The sequence below is a fragment of the Cydia pomonella genome, chromosome 8 (genome assembly GCF_033807575.1).
Source record: "Cydia pomonella isolate Wapato2018A chromosome 8, ilCydPomo1, whole genome shotgun sequence".
Classification (NCBI taxonomy): Eukaryota; Metazoa; Arthropoda; class Insecta; order Lepidoptera; family Tortricidae; genus Cydia; species Cydia pomonella.
This window is the reverse complement of record NC_084710.1, coordinates 22,686,559-22,705,437: the sequence shown is the minus strand read 5'-3', so window position 1 is coordinate 22,705,437 and position 18,879 is coordinate 22,686,559. Positions and strand designations below refer to the sequence as shown.

Genomic DNA, 18,879 nt, shown 5'->3' with positions numbered 1-18,879 from the left:
AGAGTCCGCAAGCTCGGTTCTCTATACGAACGTAGTTACTCTGAAACTTTGTATTTACAATAGGATAAGGTATATAGTTATAATATAGTTTAAAATAATAAGAAATATTTTTATTCGTAAATAAACGAAACAATTAACATACAAGAAAGACCATGATAGGAAATTACAAACAATCAAAAGCAGTGACTTACAGGCCAATTCGAGTTTTAGTTATTAAATCTCATTCCAATACAATACTGATCTGTCAGTGTCCAAAGTGCCGTTATTGGTTGAAGGTTGACATAATGCGCAATTAAGCAGGTGCTCTGAAGGAGATTGGAACCATCTCATATCGGAATGATGTCAGATCCATGTTAGATAAAATAAAAAAATAAATAAAAAAGCCTTTAATTTCTCGAACACAAAAAAATAAAAATAATACACATCTGATAAATTAACAATAAAAAGGGTGTACGAGAACCCCTCTATAGGGTATAGGCCTCCTCCAAGGTTTTCCAGAGCTCCCTGTCTGAGGCTGTTGCTATCCAGTTTGGGCCAGCGACTGCCGCTAGGTCGTCTGACCAGCGCGTGCGCGGCTTGCCTCTGCCGCGCTGTCCCGTAGGTCCGGGCCACACCGTGGCTTCCTTTGTCCAGCGACCATCCTGCAGTCTTGCCAGATGGCCAGCCCATCTCCATTTTTGCTTTAGTGCCTGTACTAAAAAATCTAAGAATTTGGTTTTTTCTTTAATTTTCACCTTGCGCACTTTGTCTATTCTTTTGATTTTAAGTACTGACCTTTCCATGGCTGATTGACATGAACGTATACCTTGCTTGCTATTATTAGTCAGTTGCCATGTTTGCTAGCTATAAGTGAGGCAGGGTAATAAACAACCATTAGATAGGTACCAAATATTATTGTTGGAATTAGCCTGTTAGGTTTCCTAGTTGTCTGGAACACGGAATACCTAAGTCCGCGGCGTTTATAAGGGCGGCGCGGCGCGCGGCGCGCACAGTCCGACCCGGTGCGCTGCATAGCGAGCTCGCCACGCTACGCCATACCGTCCGTCCGTTCTTCCGTCTTTCGTTACACTACCTCTTTTACTCGGACAACATGGTAAGTAGACATCTTACTTATATCAAAGTATGGATAAATTTAAATTCCTGAACATATTAAAAATAACTGCACTTTTTCGTAACCTAAGTCGTCGGGGGTGCGAAAAATATATGGAAATTTATAACACTTTTTCTCATGACCAAACTACTTGCGATCCTATGTGGAGATGAGAACATACCTATATTACCTATGCATATGTAATAAATAACATGCTTGGAAAATCTTATCTAAAAAACAAAGTTTTGTACGGAACACTACAAATAGAGAGAAAAAGTTATGTTTTAAATAGTATTTTAAAATCCTTTACGTCAATTAAATTAACTTAAAAACAACACAGCCTACTGTGACGGCATTGTAGTAATTTTTTTCTAACAATTTACCACTTTTTATGAAAACTATACGAGAAAAAACAGCAAAGTGATAGGTATAAGTTATTCAAGAAAAAAATACGTAATAGGTATAAATTTTTTTTTACAAACAGCTGATAAAACACTAACAAACGTATAGCAGACGTAATTTTCTTTAAAACAATAGGAAATTTCATTTAATTACTAAAAAAAATATCATTTTTATTTTTTTTCATTCGTAAATTAACACCAATATACATTCTTATTAAGAGGCTGTCAACACCCAATGTCCTTGAAATTGATGTTACTTAAACAGTTTTTTAAGAAAGACTATTTGTTTTAGTCAAGTAAGAAAAATATATGTTCATATTAATTATATTTCAAAGACCGTGGTTGTACTCGATACACGATTGAACGAAATCGGCTCGATAGAAAATAATTGCAAAGATTGGTCTTAAAATCACAATTAAACGGTTTTATGGCTTTATTGTTTTGACTTATGGGTCTGCAATTAAAATCACAATTTCAAAACATTTATATCTAAACCGTGGTTGAGTAAAATATTACACTAATAATCCACTTTATTTTATTTAAATATTTTTCTTATTATTCCCTTGCCCAGGCCCAGTAACATGCGACAGTGCTATCTAATTTACTCCGATACAAATAGACAGTGTGCGCGCTTTAGGTATTGACAGCCTCTTAAATTGTTCTCTTATTAGCAAGGGTAGAGCGGAATATTAATCTAATTTCATACTTTTCAATAACTTCAATTTTATGGTAATTAGTAATCACCCCGTCTAGGGTAAAGTTAACTGAAAGTTGCGATGGCCAATTTGTAGAAAATTCTCAAACTTTCATGTGAAAATTCTAGCGCAAGTCCCACTTATAAACGCCCCCATGATGGGACTGGCACCAGTAATGGGATGGTATAGACAAAAATCGTAAAACAAGTATTTACCATCAGTTTTTAAACGCTGGTAATATTTTGCCATAAACATGGCTCTTGTATATGGTAATGGTAAAGTTGTTTAGAGCTGCTGAAGTTTAATTTTTCATTGATATTTGTTAGTTTGAAAATTAATGGCGCCATCCCATGACTGGAACAAAAATCCATTGTTTCAATTGGTTAATAATATTGAAACCAATTGCAGTAGCTTTCAATCAATACATATAAATGTCCCATGATCGGTGCCGTTAACATAGGTAGAGTTGCAGTTTAATTTATTTTTTATTTATTTACATAATTTAGACCTGTATTACACTGATTTACACGAACATATTATACCTACATGTTTGTATAATTTACGTTGACGTGAGTGAGCTAATTTCCTTAAGGGAACAATGTGTTCGTAATCTAATCTAGAATGTGCGTTAAGTTACTGGGTGGCTTAGCTTGGTTTCTTGTCACGCAATAGCCTGCTAATCCAAAAAGACTTCAGACTGTTTGGGTCAACACGCGGGTCTTACCTCAACTCAGAATCAGAATAGTAATTTATTAAATTAACACTTAATTGACATTAATTGATTATATATTTATATTTAACGAAATAATTATTATATTAAAATGGTTTTTTAGTGACTTACAATGGAAATGGAATTTACATTTATTTATTTTACGTTTTTCTTTAGTTTTGGTTTTATTTTTTATTATTTTCTAAAACCTAAATTAAGAAACTAATATCTGGGAGACCGAGCTTTGCTCGGAAAACATATTGAGACTCAAAAATGCGCGTTTTCCCAGAGATAAGACCTAGCTAGATCGATTTTTCGCCCCTGAAAACCCCCGTATACCAAATTTCATCGAAATCGTTAGAGCCGTTTGAGAGATCCCCGAAATATATATATATATACAAGAATTGCTCGTTTAAAGGTATAGATAGGTATCTGATTTTATGATTATTGTAAGATAGTCATACAATATAGATTCTTAAGCGTCCGCAGCAAGGTCGGTTCTCCATACAAACGTAGTTATGCTCTCATTTACAATAACAAGTATAAACATAACTATGATAAGCTTTTTCAGCAGTGTAGGGTAATGACAGTATTCGATAAAGCCAAATTGGCAGTGATATTGGAATATAAACATAACATAGGAAAACTAAATAGGTATAATAGACCGAATAACCTCCGGGCACTTGGTAAGCTAAAAATTTTCACCCTTCCCAGGAGTATCTTATACCTTTAAACGAGCAATTCTTGTATATATATATATATATATACATATATATATATATATATTTCTGTGATCTCGAAAACGGCTCTAACGATTTCGCTGAAATTTGGTATTTGGGGGTTTTTGGGGGTATACAATCGATCTAGATTATTCTTATGTTTGGGAAAACGCGTGTTTTCGAGTTTTCATGCGTTTTTCTTTCGACGCAGAATATGATTGCTAATTTCGTATAAGATATATAGCTGTGATTAGTTTATTTAGCCTCAGATACCATAGATAAGAAAATACAGCGAATTTAATTTTTTCATACAATACTTGTTTTTGCTCTATTTTGTTTGTTTTATAAGTGGAGCAATATAAAATAATTTATAGGTATACAAATCATTATATGTATGTGAAAAGTTTCATTACAATTTACAATCCAACACGCAGTTTTAAAATGAGAAAAAACTCCGTATGTATGGGAAGATAAAATTCGGCCGGGCTTGCCGGGGACCCTTAATTTAAGACCCGTTTTGGGCAGGTGTCCTTCTGATGTCCCTGACGAAGTAATACAAATCTTTCGTAGACATTTAACTAAGAGAATGTAACCACTACGTTTTATTTTAGTTTAAGATTAAATACTGAGCCCTTTATAGTTAAAATAAAATCGAGCGCCACAATTAACGATGCATCGAATAGGCAATAATTCCAAATAGCAAACATTAAAATGCAACCTGTGTTGTTGGATAATCATTAATATTTACTGTTTAACCAGTGGCTTGTCACGATCACAACGTGGAGTTCGTTTACCGATAGAGAATAGAATGAACAGCCGGGCTAGCACATGATTGGCGCGACAGTATCTCGCGGCGAGATAGACTACCCGTCCCACTTTAATTAACATAGTTAAAAAAAGACGGGTAGTCTATCTCGCCGCGAGATACTGTCGCGACAATCATGTGCTAGGCCTACAGACGGCCTACCACGAACACCAAAGTTTGCAAATTGCGGGCATCTTTCTATTTTACTTACTAAGGTGTAATTAGAGTGACAGAGAAAGATACTCGTAATTTACGAACTTCGGTACGAAGTAGCCCCCCAGGCCCCTAAGATGAGCTATAGCAGTGTTGTCTCATACAATTTTGCCGAAGTGGTAGAACAGGGTGCAAAAATAGGTAGAAATGGGTGGTTTTAAAATAAAAAACAGGTAGATGTATCACTCAGCAAGCAAGTACGTTTTTATGATTAAAAATGTGTATAGAAATTTTCATATTATTTATGAGTATTTAATATTGTGATGTTAGTACACGCGTTTATTAAAGAAATCGAAACAAAAATGAGGATTTCCATTGCTTGTAGGTAATTAATCTGCTTGTATAATCTTTCTTTGGCAAGTTTTCATTACATCGAATCTAAATTCGATAGAAATTAAGTAATGTTCCGTCACATGTATTGAGAATTACTTACAATTGTACCATTTTGAAAAATAGGTAGATTTCAGGCCGAGAGAGGTAGATAGGTAGAACACAGGCAAAATAGGTAGATCTACCCAAAAGTTGGTAGATGTGACAATCCACAGGTATAGAATGACGCTTACGTTACGCTTCAAGATAATTGAAGTGTGCAAAAAAGTCGTCACTTCTATGATAGGATTGATAGACAGACTACAAATGAAACCTGACTACTTTTGAGCTTCATAGTGATCGCTCAACGAACGTCAAATTGTTTTTAAATGGTAATAAATATATAATTTAAAGAATGTGATCTGATAAAGAAAAGGTAGACTTTTTACAAAAAAAGACGCTCTAGATTAATGAAATTGATCTGATTCTGAACCTTATCAATAAGATATGCCCATCGCTTAACTTTTAGGCAGGTACAGGTAGGCGGGGGCAGCTGCCCCACTTCTAGAGCTCAAAATTTCCATACAATGTAAGCCTCTCTGCGGCATTAACTTGCATCTCCCCCCCCCCCCCCCCCCCCCCCCCCCTCCTTGGTAATTAGTGTATGTCATTTTTATCTGGACACTCCAGGACACAGGACCATGTCACCCTTATCACTAACTAGGAGCGATATTGCAACATGTTTTATCAAAGGGCTCTGTTTGTCTGAACAACCTATAAGTAATGTTGGATGGTGGACAATAGCGTAACGACACTGACACACATTATTCAAAATCTCAGACAATAAATTTATGGAAAAAGTAACAAAAAAACTATAAGTAAAAATAAATTTAAAATAGGAATTCCTTACTAAAAATTGCTAAAAACGTAAAAACTGGGAACTTAATAAATGAAATAATTTGTGTCACTGACACAATAATGTACAGTCGCCATCAGATATATCGGAGCGGCCAAGGTACTCACAAATATCTGAACACGCCTCTAGTTTCAAGAGCTAGAGTGCATGTCCAGATATTTTTGAGCACCTCAGCCGCTCTGATATATCTGATGGCGACTGTACAGTCACATACTTTAATTGCTGATCCATCTAGGGTTCAAGCCAATTTGGTTCTCAATACTAACAATAATTATAATTTGTGTCACTGACACAAAACAAATTATATAAAATCTCAGATAATAAGTTTATGGAAAAAGTAACAAAAAAACTATAAGTAAAAAAAAAATTAAAATAGGAATTTCTTACTAAAAACTGCTAAAAACGTAAAAACTGGAAACTTAATAAATGAATAAATCTATTGCGGTAAAAAGAAAATAAATCGTACTAAATAGCACTAGAAGACTGAGAGACTAACGCATGGCAGTCCTAAGTATAAAAGTACAGTAGGGCCTCGATAATCCGTACACAGGCTAATCCGACCGTCGATGTAATCCGACCTGCCATTTCTTTGAGGGACAAGGCCTGTGCGTGGTCATTTAATAGAATCCGGCTGACTAAAGTTCGTACAATTATTTCGCACCACAATTATGTAGTGTTATATTATTACTTTGCTAGTTTTTTTTTATTTTGGAGTCTTATGAAATATGCCCCAACACGCTCCCCCCTCCAACCCCCTGCGACGCGCATGTGTAGTCAGACTTTTACGTATTTAGCCTAGAACAGCTGTGACTGTAAAATGTTTTCTCACAATTAAATAAAACGGTCAAACCGGCTGTGCAAGCGTAGATTCCTTCATCGTAATTTTATCATTTAATTGGCCTGCACCGTAACGTCTCGTCTGATAAATAATTTAATTGTGTTGCTATTTTTGCACTTATTTGCGAAATAGATGATGGTAAATACATTTAATAGTAATGTTGGTTCTGCTATAATGACCTAACATGAAATATAAAATTAAAATAGATAGAGATCGATAACGCCGGCCTAGCCAAGGTGAAAATCGCTATCGCTACGACAACGAAATCCTTTGTCTCTCTCTAAACGCTATGTACTCTCTCTTCCATATTAGTGCGACTGTGACAGTTGCGTTTCGATCGCTACGGAGCGTAAGCGATTGGCATGTTGAGAGCACGTCAAGATCATTATAATCTCATCTCCCTGGGCCTGATTGTATACACCTACATGCAAATTATTTAGCAGATTCTTCGAACACAAAGCAAGTTTCAACTTTGCATAACTGTCCACTTCTTTACACAATACATATTATACTACCACGTACAATCTTAGGCCGTGGATAATAGGCATTATCTTACAATTACCATTATTAAATCTAACTTATGAACACGTATATTCTGAAAGCAGTAATATAACATTAAACCAACCAACCTCTTTGTCCAACCCACGCACCTTTCATCAAAAGACCAGCCCTTTCTGAACTAATTCTAATATAACTAGACCTCTTTAATTATAATAACTTTTAGTAATCGGGGGTCAGGCTGGTCGGTCTGTGAATCTAAGATCCATCCCTGCGATCTGCCGATAGCATAATGTACGGACAATATAGACGTGGGTGAGATGAATCACGAATTATTACTGATGAAAGCTAAAGTACAGGCTTTGCTTATTTAAAGGCTATCGAGGATCTGCCTAGGATTAAGGGCCTCCGCTAGTTGGCGCGGGTGCACGGAGCGGACGAGCGGGTTAACGAAAAATAGTATGAGCAACGCTAACTGAAGCGGACGCGTGCGGCGGATTTCACCTACAAATAGCACCCGCGTGCGTGCGCACGCGGCGGGCGTCCGCGTCAACCTGCGTAGTTCCTTTTAGGGACTAAACAGAATGCATTACAATATGCCATAGAAGCGTTACAGAGAGTAGGAGGTAACCACTAATAACCAAACATAGAAGTTTTTGTGGCAAAATAAAGTGATTGACAAAATCAAATACATATCGACATGTCTATTATCGATGTTACCTTAGCGTTATAGATATTTTTAACATTGTATAAAAATATAGCTACCGCGAAATACACAACACGTTCGATATCTTCTTTAATACACCCATAGGTAGTTTTCTTATTTTTTGACACTATTCTACAGTTTACGTTTTTATTTTTAAATATATATGTAATAAATAAATTATGGTCGGAATTGTAATTGATTTCCATTCTTGAAATTTCCCAGTAAATTACAACAAGTAGAATTTACATCTTTTTATTAATCCATGACTTATCGATGTTATTATTTGTCGATGTTTCATTTTCTCAAGCACTCGTTTTTGCCACAAAAGCTTCTATGTCTGCTAATCACACATAGCTGTGATCTTACTTGTGAAATGTACATCAATTATTGACCGAAGCGTTAGCGAAGTTTTGACTCGGGCAAACTGCTTTCGTATGTCCGTATGTGATCCTCTACAGGTCGCAATTGTCAACCGATTCTTGTGAAATTTTGAGAGCAGGTTCAGTAGATAAATAGACTTTCTGTCGTTTCGTTTTATTGGAAAATGGTCAAAATGGTGGAAATTGGCATAAAGGACTTAAGTGCCATTAGCGTCTATGGCACTTAAGTCCATGGCGAGCACGCTATAATATTGACTCAAAGAAGTAAGATTTTTTTGTTTAACTAATTTTAACGCGAGATCTACAACTCGCAGAGCCACCAGTTCAGGTACAGTCGCCATCGGATATATCGAAGCGGCCAAGGTGCTCATAAAGATCTGAACACGCACTCTAATACCTTGACAATAGAGACGTGTGCAGATATTTGTGAGCACCATAGCCGCTCCGATATATCTGATGGCGACTGTACTCGTAGTGTAATTTCGTTGTGCGTACTCATTTATTTTCTCTTTAAAGAGCATTTCGACGTCTCTCCATTCATTTGACCGACGTTTTATACCTATTTCAAACTGTCCCGAATACCCTTGAAACTTAATAACCCATAATTTACCCCACCTTACACATTACATTACATTATTAAACAATATCACCACACAGTTACATGCTATCTTGACAAATGTGTTACGGTAATAATTTTAATTCAGAAATTGTTTTCGTGGCTGCACCCGCCGCGTGACTATCGACTTGTATAATTGCTGAAGCGGGGGCCAATGAACTGAACACAGGCGTTCTAGTGGCTAGTTTTTTCGGAAGATGGCTGAATACAATGACAGTCTTACCAAGTTTACAGCTTAAATGCTTTCAGCACCTTCTAAAGCACAGAAGATTAATAATAATGTTCCGAAAAAACTCATTGGTACGAGCCAGGATTTGAACCCGCGACCTCCGGATTGAAAGTCGGACGTCATATCCACTCGGCCACCACCGCTTTTTTTTTAGAAGATTACTAGTTATAATAGTACATTACGATACAAATGCGAAAAATAGGAAATTCGAAACGAGTAGCGATAAATTAAAACAAGACCGAAGGGAGTGTTTTAAATCGACACGAGTTGCGGATTACCTATTCGCACATGTATCGTACAACGTTTTACAGTACATATGGCCTTTTAAATGTTCGACACAGTCACGTAATATGCTAATTTTCGCACTAGTGCGGTAAAGTAGCACCATATGTACTGTAAATAGTATTTTATGCAACTGTGATATAATCGAGAGCTTTTCAGTCGAGTACCGTGTTTAGGCAACGAAGCTTGCTCAGTTGCCTAAGTGAGGTAGAAGATTGAAAAGCTTGATTATATCGCTATTGTATACAATACTTTTTCTACAAGTCATCTAAAATAATACTTTTTTCTACTATAAAGCCTACATGATTAATGAAAATTGGTAAGTATCTCAATAGACAAAATTGTAGACATAAACGCGCGACTCCCGCCTCGCGCCCAAATTATTGTTTTCTATGGAAGCACGGCGGCATGCGTGATTGGTCAATTTTATTTTCCGTTGACTACACACAAAGCTGCGGGAGCTCAAATTGTACATACAATACATGCTCCTCCGTGGCGTCTGCCTACTAGTTTTTACGAAAGCGACTATTACCATCTCACCTTCCAACCCAGAGGGTAAACTAGGCCTTATTGAGATTAGTCCGGTTTCCTCACGATGTTTTCTTTCACCGAAAAGCGACTGGTAAATATCAAATGATATTTCGTACATAAGCTCCGAAAAATTCATTCGTACAAGCCGTAGTTTGAACCCGCGAACTCCGGATTTAAAGTCGCACGCTCTTACCGCTAGACTACCAACGCTTATACGCGGTAATAACAAATAATAAATTTAATTATAATGTCATTATTACCGGTTTAACAGTAATATAATGACTAACATGCCTAAATCAATATTTTGTAAATGACCGAAAAAATATTTTGTCACTATTCCTGTCTAGAAATTTAAAACACGAACTTCTGAGTAATTCACGATATGAGTCACAGTTAGACGAACTGTGTCTGTCTGTTTATAAATTTAAAACGAAACGAATCGAATGGCTATCATGAGCCGGCTGGAAAAGGGAAGGCTCAAGTTGCAGGCTTACACATGCACATGCAGCTGCAGTTAAGACATAATAGGTATTGGATACAAATATATTTAGCTAAATTATGTTAACTTGGTTAAAAAGTGTTGGTAAATATAGGTACCGTAACGTTAGTGGGGTAACGGGGAAAACGGGAATGCTACCCATTATCAGGGTTGCCATACGTCCCGTATATACGAGACTGTAACCTTTAAGATCGCGTCCCGTATTTTATATTTAGCTAAATTATGTTAACTTGGTTAAAAAGTGTTGGTAAATATAGGTACCGTAACGTTAGTGGGGTAACGGGGAAAACGGGAATGCTGCCCATTATCAGGGTTGCCATACGTCCCGTATATACGGGACTGTCACCGCGAAAATCGAAATTCGCATTCGGGGCTCGTTCTCTTCAACTCTCACTAAGACGTAATTAGAGTGACAGAAAAATGCCCGTAATTGACGAACTTCGATTTTCGCGGTTGAAGCCCAGCTCAGCATGTTGCTGGCGACTTCCAGCTCTGTTCTTCCGATGAGATCCGTAATGTTACTCCTCTAACCCCAGTTACCCCAATTACCGGTATTCATACATATTTTTGATCTCACTGGACAAAGACCTGAAATAATATCTTGAACAAGAGTTATTTATAAAACGGAGGATACCTAATCATTTGTTTTGTAAAATAACTAAATTTTTAAAACGACATGAACTTTCGCAGATAACTTTTATTTTTTCGTTCTTTTAGCTGATTTTCTTGCTGAGTATACCTATTAGAAGGTGTTAGATAGTTTGAATAGAATAGAAAAACGTTTATTGCAAAACCATCTACAAACAGCACCACATTAGAAAACAAAAAAGTAAGAAAGAAGATCTAATACACTAAACAGTTATAACTACTTGTAACCTATACTAACATGAAATAGTTACAGTGATGATGCTGTAATAGAGACTACAATTGGACACCACTCAGCATATGCTCTAGCATATTTATGCTACAGCGCTGGTCTTCCGTGGAGCCCAGGGCAAGAAGATAGCTCAGAACAGTAAAGGCAGTGTCACACAGTGTGATTTAGCAAATATTAATATTTAACAGTTTAGGCAGTTTAGATACAATGCATGATAACAGAATCCAATCCAATCCAACACCAATACACGATAGTCATCATAGTCACTCGTTTGATTGAATAATTTGATATCAATCACTACAGTATGATTCATTTAGGCATAACAATAATATTACGTACATATACAATAGAGATAAGACGGTTGCGATTACATCGTCATCATGTTCTAATATTTGGCAGACCGAGCTTTGCTCTGAAAACATAAAAACTCAAAAATTCGCATTTCCCAGAGATAAGACCTAGCTAGATCGATTTTTCGCCCCCAAAAAACCTTATAGCAAATTTCATCGTAATTGTTAGAGACGTTAACGAGATCCCCGAAATATATAAATATATATAAAAATTGCTCGTTCGTTGCTGGGGAGCGGACTCAAAACGTTTTACACTCGAACTAGGCCGCCGTCTCAGGCAAAAGGGGGTCTCCGCTCCGAGTCGTTCCTAGTGCAAAGGCTGTCCATGGTAATTCCGCGTGGAAATGCTGCGAGCCTCATGGGCACCTTTGCACCGGGGACGGCGGGGAGCGGTTTGTTTGTGTAAATTTTTAGTTTTACTTTCTATATACCTACATATTGTTACTTAATTAAATTAAGTTTAAAGGTATAAAATAAGAAATTAATATATATAAGATAACTATGACTAGGGCTGCTATCTCGAATTTCGCCAAAACCGGACAAAGATTTAAAAAAAAACCCGGAGATTTGGCTTAAATCGCATTTTTTCCCCGGACGAGTCCGAAAATAATATTTTTAAAAAACAAGACCTTTAATTTTACATGTAGTTTTAATGTGCTTCCTTACATTAAAAGTGACACTTCTTGACACACTTGAACTAAGGTACGAGATATCATTCGATATTTACCAGTCGCTTTCGGTAAAGGAAACATCGTGAGGAAACCGGACTAATCCCAATAAGGCCTAGTTTACCCTCTGGGTTGGAAGGTCAGATGGCAGTCGCTTTCGTAAAAAGTGTCTACGCCAATTCTGGGGATTAGTTGTCAAGCGGACCCAAGGCTCCCATCAGCCGTGGCAAAAATGGGGACAACGCGAGGAAGAAGAAGATTGAAGTTCCGATTAGCGTTTTCTGTCAACGATTGTCATTTTGGTTTGGCCTCCTGATGACTTAACCGCAACCATCATATTGCATGAATTAAAACCACAGTAAAAGATAGCTGTTTTAGGGTTCCATACCCAAAGGGTAAAACGGGACCCTATTACTAAGACTCCGCTGTCCGTCCGTCCGTCTGTTCGTCTGTCACCAGGCATCCCATGAACCGTGATAGACAGTTGAAATTTTCACAGACGATGTATTTCTGTTGCAGCTATAACAACAAATACTAAAAAGTACGGAAACCCTCGGTGGGCGAGTCCGACTCCCACTTGTCCGGTTTTTTTTTCTATTTTGTGACTATTCCTCTAACACTATTTTATAAGTTAAATGTAAATGTAACTAACAACTATGGATTTTCTATCCGAAATAAAACCATTTTTTTTATAACTCAATATGATTTTTTTTTAGGTTTAAATAACTGTTTAGTTATTTAAGATACCTACCAGTATTTTCGGAGTTTAAAAGCGTTTATTGTTAACCGCAACTATACCACATGGCATATATTATATGTAACTTCACGCTCTCTGGTCGCAACCATTACCGTTTCGCGATATCTCGTCTTTAAATTAATGTAATTATTTTCAGGTTTAATTGTGATGAGAGACAAGAATACCATGACGGGTCAATTTCCAGCCAGCTTTTAATCGTAAAACATTACAGCCACTTTAATCAAGTAACGTTGTAGCAGGAAGAAATAGCATATAGATTTTGACTTTGATTTTGACGACCGGTCTGGCCTAGTGGGTAGTGACCCTGCCTATGAAGCCGATGGTCCCGGGTTCAAATCCTGGTAAGGGCATTTATTCGTGTGATGAGCAATGGATATTTGTTCCTGAGTCATGGATGTTTTCTATGTATTTAAGTATTTATAAATATTTATATATTATATAATTATGTCGTTGTCTAAGTACCCTCAACACAAGCCTTATTGAGCTTACTGTGGGACTTAGTCAATTTGTGTAATAATGTCCTATAATATTTAATAAATTGGATCTGATGACCCGGCTCTTTCCCTCCTCTTTTACAAACTTTAAAAGGCTTTATCTCGGAAACTTATTGGTCTACAAAGATACTTAGTCTCGTACTGTAGCAAATTTAGTCTATTTTAAAAACGTCTTGAGAAGGTACTATCAAAAACCAGCCCTTTAGGGTTATAATCGCCCAAATCTAGAAAAAGATATTTTCGCAGATTTCTCGATTTCTGAAAAAGTTTCGTTGGGCGCTCGAGGTCACAAATTGGATTATTCATTGGGCTATAACATCATAAACAAGTCAGCAAAAAATCAGTACCCCTAGTGTAACTTTGATCGACATCATAACGTGACGAACGCGTTTGCGTTAAGTCTCATTTTGTATAGGATTTTGAGTTTCCAAAACGTCCCGCTTGGCGCGCTCTTTCGAAATCCAATACAAAATGAGACTAAACGCAAACGCGTACGTCACGTTTGGAAATCGAATTTATTTACACTAGGGGTACTGAACTACCGGATTTTACTCAAACGCTAATTGTATAGTTACTGTATTACTTATTATACATTTTTTAGCTTCTGCACACAACTTCGTCTGTGTGGTAGGTATGATGATAATCATTGATAAAAACTATCTTATATTTTTGCCCCGCATTAAACTGCCTCCCTGCCAAATTTCATCTAAATCGGTTCAACTATTTATGCGATACGAATTTCAAACCTTCAAGACGTACTCGACGTCGAAGAAAAAGCGTACTCCCATCTCAAAACCGGCTACGCACTTGCAACCCCTCTGGTGTCGTAGGTGTCCATAGACAACGGTCATTGCTTATCATCAGGCGATTTATGCTCGTTTGTCTCGTAAAAGTATATCATAAAAATAGTCGCCAGAGCGGCGCCACAGGAATACGCAGAGTGAATAAAATTTCCTCCAAATAGAATGTTTTTTGTCCCGTAACCTGAAGCTACGGTGAGTCACGCAGTGTGATGTCATCCGACCCTCCCTGTCTGTCCCCGATATAACACGATCGTATCATGTTATTGCTTACATTATGTCATTTTCGTTTACTACTGTGCAAAAACGATGCCTCTAACATGATATAATTTTCCAGTAAAAGTAATTTCACTGAAAAACAAGGTAAAGTTCAAGGTTATTTGAACGAATAATTAATTTGTATAATTAAAATTTGTGAACTTGCCGCGGCTATCGAACCATTTATTCTGTAATTAGTGTAATTACATTAAAATTATTAATTCCAAAGTAAATCTCTTTCTGAAATATGTTAATGAGTATTGTTACAAGTGTACTTCCCTCAATTGGTAAGGTATGTATATACCTTAAACCACTAAACCCTGGGAATGGGTATATTTTTTTCTTTCGGAGCGATTATTTCCCAAAATATTAACTTAATCAAAAAATGGCTATTGAAAGACCTATCCAACGATATCATTGTGTCAAAGCAAAAAAAAAACATTTTGTATGGGAGGTAGGTACCCTAAATTTTTTTGTTTTTTTATTTTACCGTTCTGTCGCAAATTGCAGCTTTCTAGCACTCACGATCACGGAGCAAAGCCTCGGACTATAAGGGTTTTAGGTGATTACGAAACCATAAAAATGAAAAAAAAAATTCAGACAAAACAAAAAAAATTACATTGACCTGGTATGTCTATAATATTTATTTATTTTTTTCATTAAGAGTTTTACGCGGTAAATCATTAAAAATCAATCTATTTTCGCAAAAGGACGGCCTGTATTGATTAATTGATGTAGCTTTCCTTTATTGTTCCATATTCCATTAGGAAATTCCAAACCGAAATGGATATTTCGATACAATGCAACACTTTGCTATACGAATATCGAAAATTACACAGACAAAAACATAATAGAGGCTCCACTTTTTGTATTAACGGTACTTTTTTGCCACCTGAGCGAGCGTCATCGACGCCTATTAGTCATTCGCTCTATTGACTGTTTGATGATGTTGATTGAGTGACGGCAACGTTTTAGAGGCGGTAGCACTGAGCTGATCTCCTGCAGCGTGGAACTTATAAGCAAAAATGATTTAAGATTGAACACTTGAATACAACGCTAGTAAACGCTCAGATGAATAGAGCAATACAAACAAGCTTACTTATAGCAGACTTTTCTTACAATTTCGGCGGTTGTAGCATGATCGCATTTTTATCGTCTGTTAGCCTGTTACCAAGCCTGTCAAGTATGTATGTAAGTGCGAAATGACAGGCATAGTGACAGGCTGACAGACGATTAAAATCTTACCATGCTATAACCGCTGGGGTCAGAGTGCAGGCTGTGCGTAGATAAGATACTAATCGTTAACGCTCCGTAACGAATGAAACGCAACTGTCTCTATAGCACTAATATGGAAGAGTGATAGAGAGGGATAACTACGCTACGCTACTGAGCGTGAACGATTGGCATCTTATCTATGCACCCAGAGGCTTGTAAAAATAACGTAATCTGTATGTGAATTAAATTTGTTATAAGCTTGCACTTTTGAAATAGTACATTACGATACAAGTGCGAAAAATAGGAAATTCGAAACGAGTGGCGAAAAATTAAAACACGACCAAATCGACGCGAATCGAATAGGTAATTCGCAACTCGTGTCGATTTAAAACACTCCCTTGGGCCGTGTTTTAATTTACCGCCACTCGTTACGATTATTTTTTTTCGCACTTGTATCCTAAATAACTATTATAGTGCCATTATGTATTAGCCGTAATACCTATATCAAAACTAAACCAGACTTTTATAATTATTATATATATATAATTATTAGTTTAGTATTATGTCACTACCTGTGAGTTCCTATAATTGGCTTCCTGTATCTACTATATTTTTCTACGTTAATGTCACAGCTGTTGGATCTCCAAATAAATAAATAAAAAATTATGTTACACTTTGTAATCTGTATTTGGCTGAACAGCAAAATTACTTTATTTAGAATTTGATACAGTACTCGTCTTTGCATCACAGACTTTTTTCTACGACTGCTCCCGCTGTTATAAGCTATGGTGACCGTGACTCTGACAAAGGCCGCAACATCTTCTTTTTAAGTTTTATTATATAGACGCTAGAGTTCCGCACAAAGAGTATAATAATATTAATAATATATGGTTCCGCATTAGAAAACGTCAATAATTTAAGGACAATGCGTGGCCATTTGGTTAACAGCCGTGACGAGATTTTGAGTTCTCGCAATATGGAGATGTTAGTCCGAAATTGTTCAGGGGATACGGAGGATCTCCTCCAGCACCACATCTCGAAGGCGTCAATGCGTTTGTGGTCAGCAGCTTTCAATGTCCAAGTTTCAGCGCCATATTACGAAAAGATCGAGAAGACTAAAGTACAAATTTGATGTTGATTTTTACGAGAATGTTGCGATCTCTCCAGATATTTCCAAGCTGAGATATGGCGCTCTTAGCCATGCCAATTCTCCTGCGCACTTCTTTCTCGCATGAACCATTATTGCTGATGATGGAACCATTATCTACAGTCAGCTTCAATAGTGGCGTATGAATCAATGCGCCAAAAGTATCTGCCACCCTGGACTTTTCCAAATAGATATATCTCGACAGTTCGCGTTTAAAAGTATTTCTAGATACTTTTGACGGGTATTCTGATCCGTTATTTTTGACGCTGACTGAACATGCATCCATCATCAGTAAGAAGTTGTATTGGATTGCTACGGAACCTCTCTCCTCTCACCTCTGCGGTTAGGCGTTTTTTGCGTCGGTCCGCCGGCGCGGTCAACGGCCGTTACATGCAATGCTGTAATCGATGCGGTCGTTGTCTGCTAATTACCGCACTTTTGGTTGGTTTTGGATGTTAGATTATGGGGATTTTTAATTTATGTCATACGTCGTTCTCGCACTTACTTTACTTTGAGAACAGCGGTTTGATGACAGACGAGATCAAGACGATAGCGGATTAGCGGACGACCACTTCTCCATATACAGGGAATATATGAAAAAATAATCAAGCCACAATTCAATTGAGCATAGCGACAGTTAATAAACATTTTCCATAATGTCAATACCCAGGGAGGAGAATGGGGACTATGTTTATATGGAGAACCGGTCGTCCTCTTTCCTCTCAAGCGCGACTATATTAATTCCCCATTCGTATGTATTATGGTTGGTCACACAAATGTTCAAATATCTTCCATTTCTTCCATTTATTCATTCTTCTAACATCAGAATTATGCGCATTAAAAAGTAGATTTTCGTGGCATTAACGATAATGTCATCAAAATCCACTGTTATTTCTAAAAAAATAAAGCCACGAAAGTAAATCGGAACAAATGATCAAATATTATATTTCCGGCATAAGTAATAGTCCTGAATTCTGCTATAAAATTAAACAAATAAATTACCTTTAGAATAAAAACAAAAATCCCAGATTTTATAGTAGATGTCTTTCCTATCACGGAACAATAGTGTTCCGGACATTTGGGAGGCGTACGCGGGCCGAAGCCAACACGTATAGGCCCTATTGACATTTAAATGTAATGTAAGGGGTACACCGAGCGGATACTGTCCTTGGCTACGCAGAGGCGGCACCCGCCAGGGTGTAAGAGCTATTAGGAGTTGATGGAGTCTATAAGGAAAATGAGCTTGGCTATTGGGTGAAAGCGATGGACTTAATTCTGGGCTATGGGCTATGGGAGATAGAAGCGCCTACCTAATGAAATAGTACTAGTAGTAATTATTGTTGATGATGATGATCTCTGTTAGGCTGATCCAGACTCAAATTACATTTCACTTGACTTACGTCCTAGAAACCATTACATCAAATTACTCACTATTCATCTAATTGTTTGTATTTGAAAAATAATACCGCAGTTACAGACCTGCGTACCTACAAAATAAAGTAAAATAATTTATGGACATTTATGGGAAGCTAATTCATGTAACCCAGTAACCTGACACCTAAACCTAGGGGTTTCGAAAACGGAAATAGCCGTCAAACGGAAACACTGGGGCTTAGAAGCCGGAAGGCCTAGATTGATAGGGTGCCTTTAATTATAATACCATGGTAACTCAATTCCTAAGTTCGCTGTTTGATTTGAGATACTCTATTTTGGAGGTTTTTATTATTGATAATGGCGGCAAGCAAGACTAAGTCTGGCTCGATTATTCAAAGCAGAAAAGACTTCGGACTCCACAGGAATCATCAAATTCGCGCTTCACCTGCCAACTTTGTGGCAGGAAGTGCCGTGCTGCGATTGGACTTTATAGTCACGGGAAA

The 18,879-nt window shown here is 37.1% G+C and overlaps 1 protein-coding gene across 1 annotated transcript in view; it reads left to right on the top strand.

Moving 5' to 3' along the window:
• Positions 1–933: 933 nt before the first annotated feature.
• LOC133520855 (tubulin alpha-1A chain) overlaps positions 934–18,879 on the top strand; it is a 42,639-nt gene continuing 24,693 nt past the window's right edge. The window contains exon 1 of the mRNA XM_061855543.1: positions 934–1,093. Coding sequence (XP_061711527.1) covers positions 1,091–1,093 — 3 coding nt within the window. The 5' untranslated portion in view covers positions 934–1,090. The remainder of the gene's footprint in view (positions 1,094–18,879) is intronic.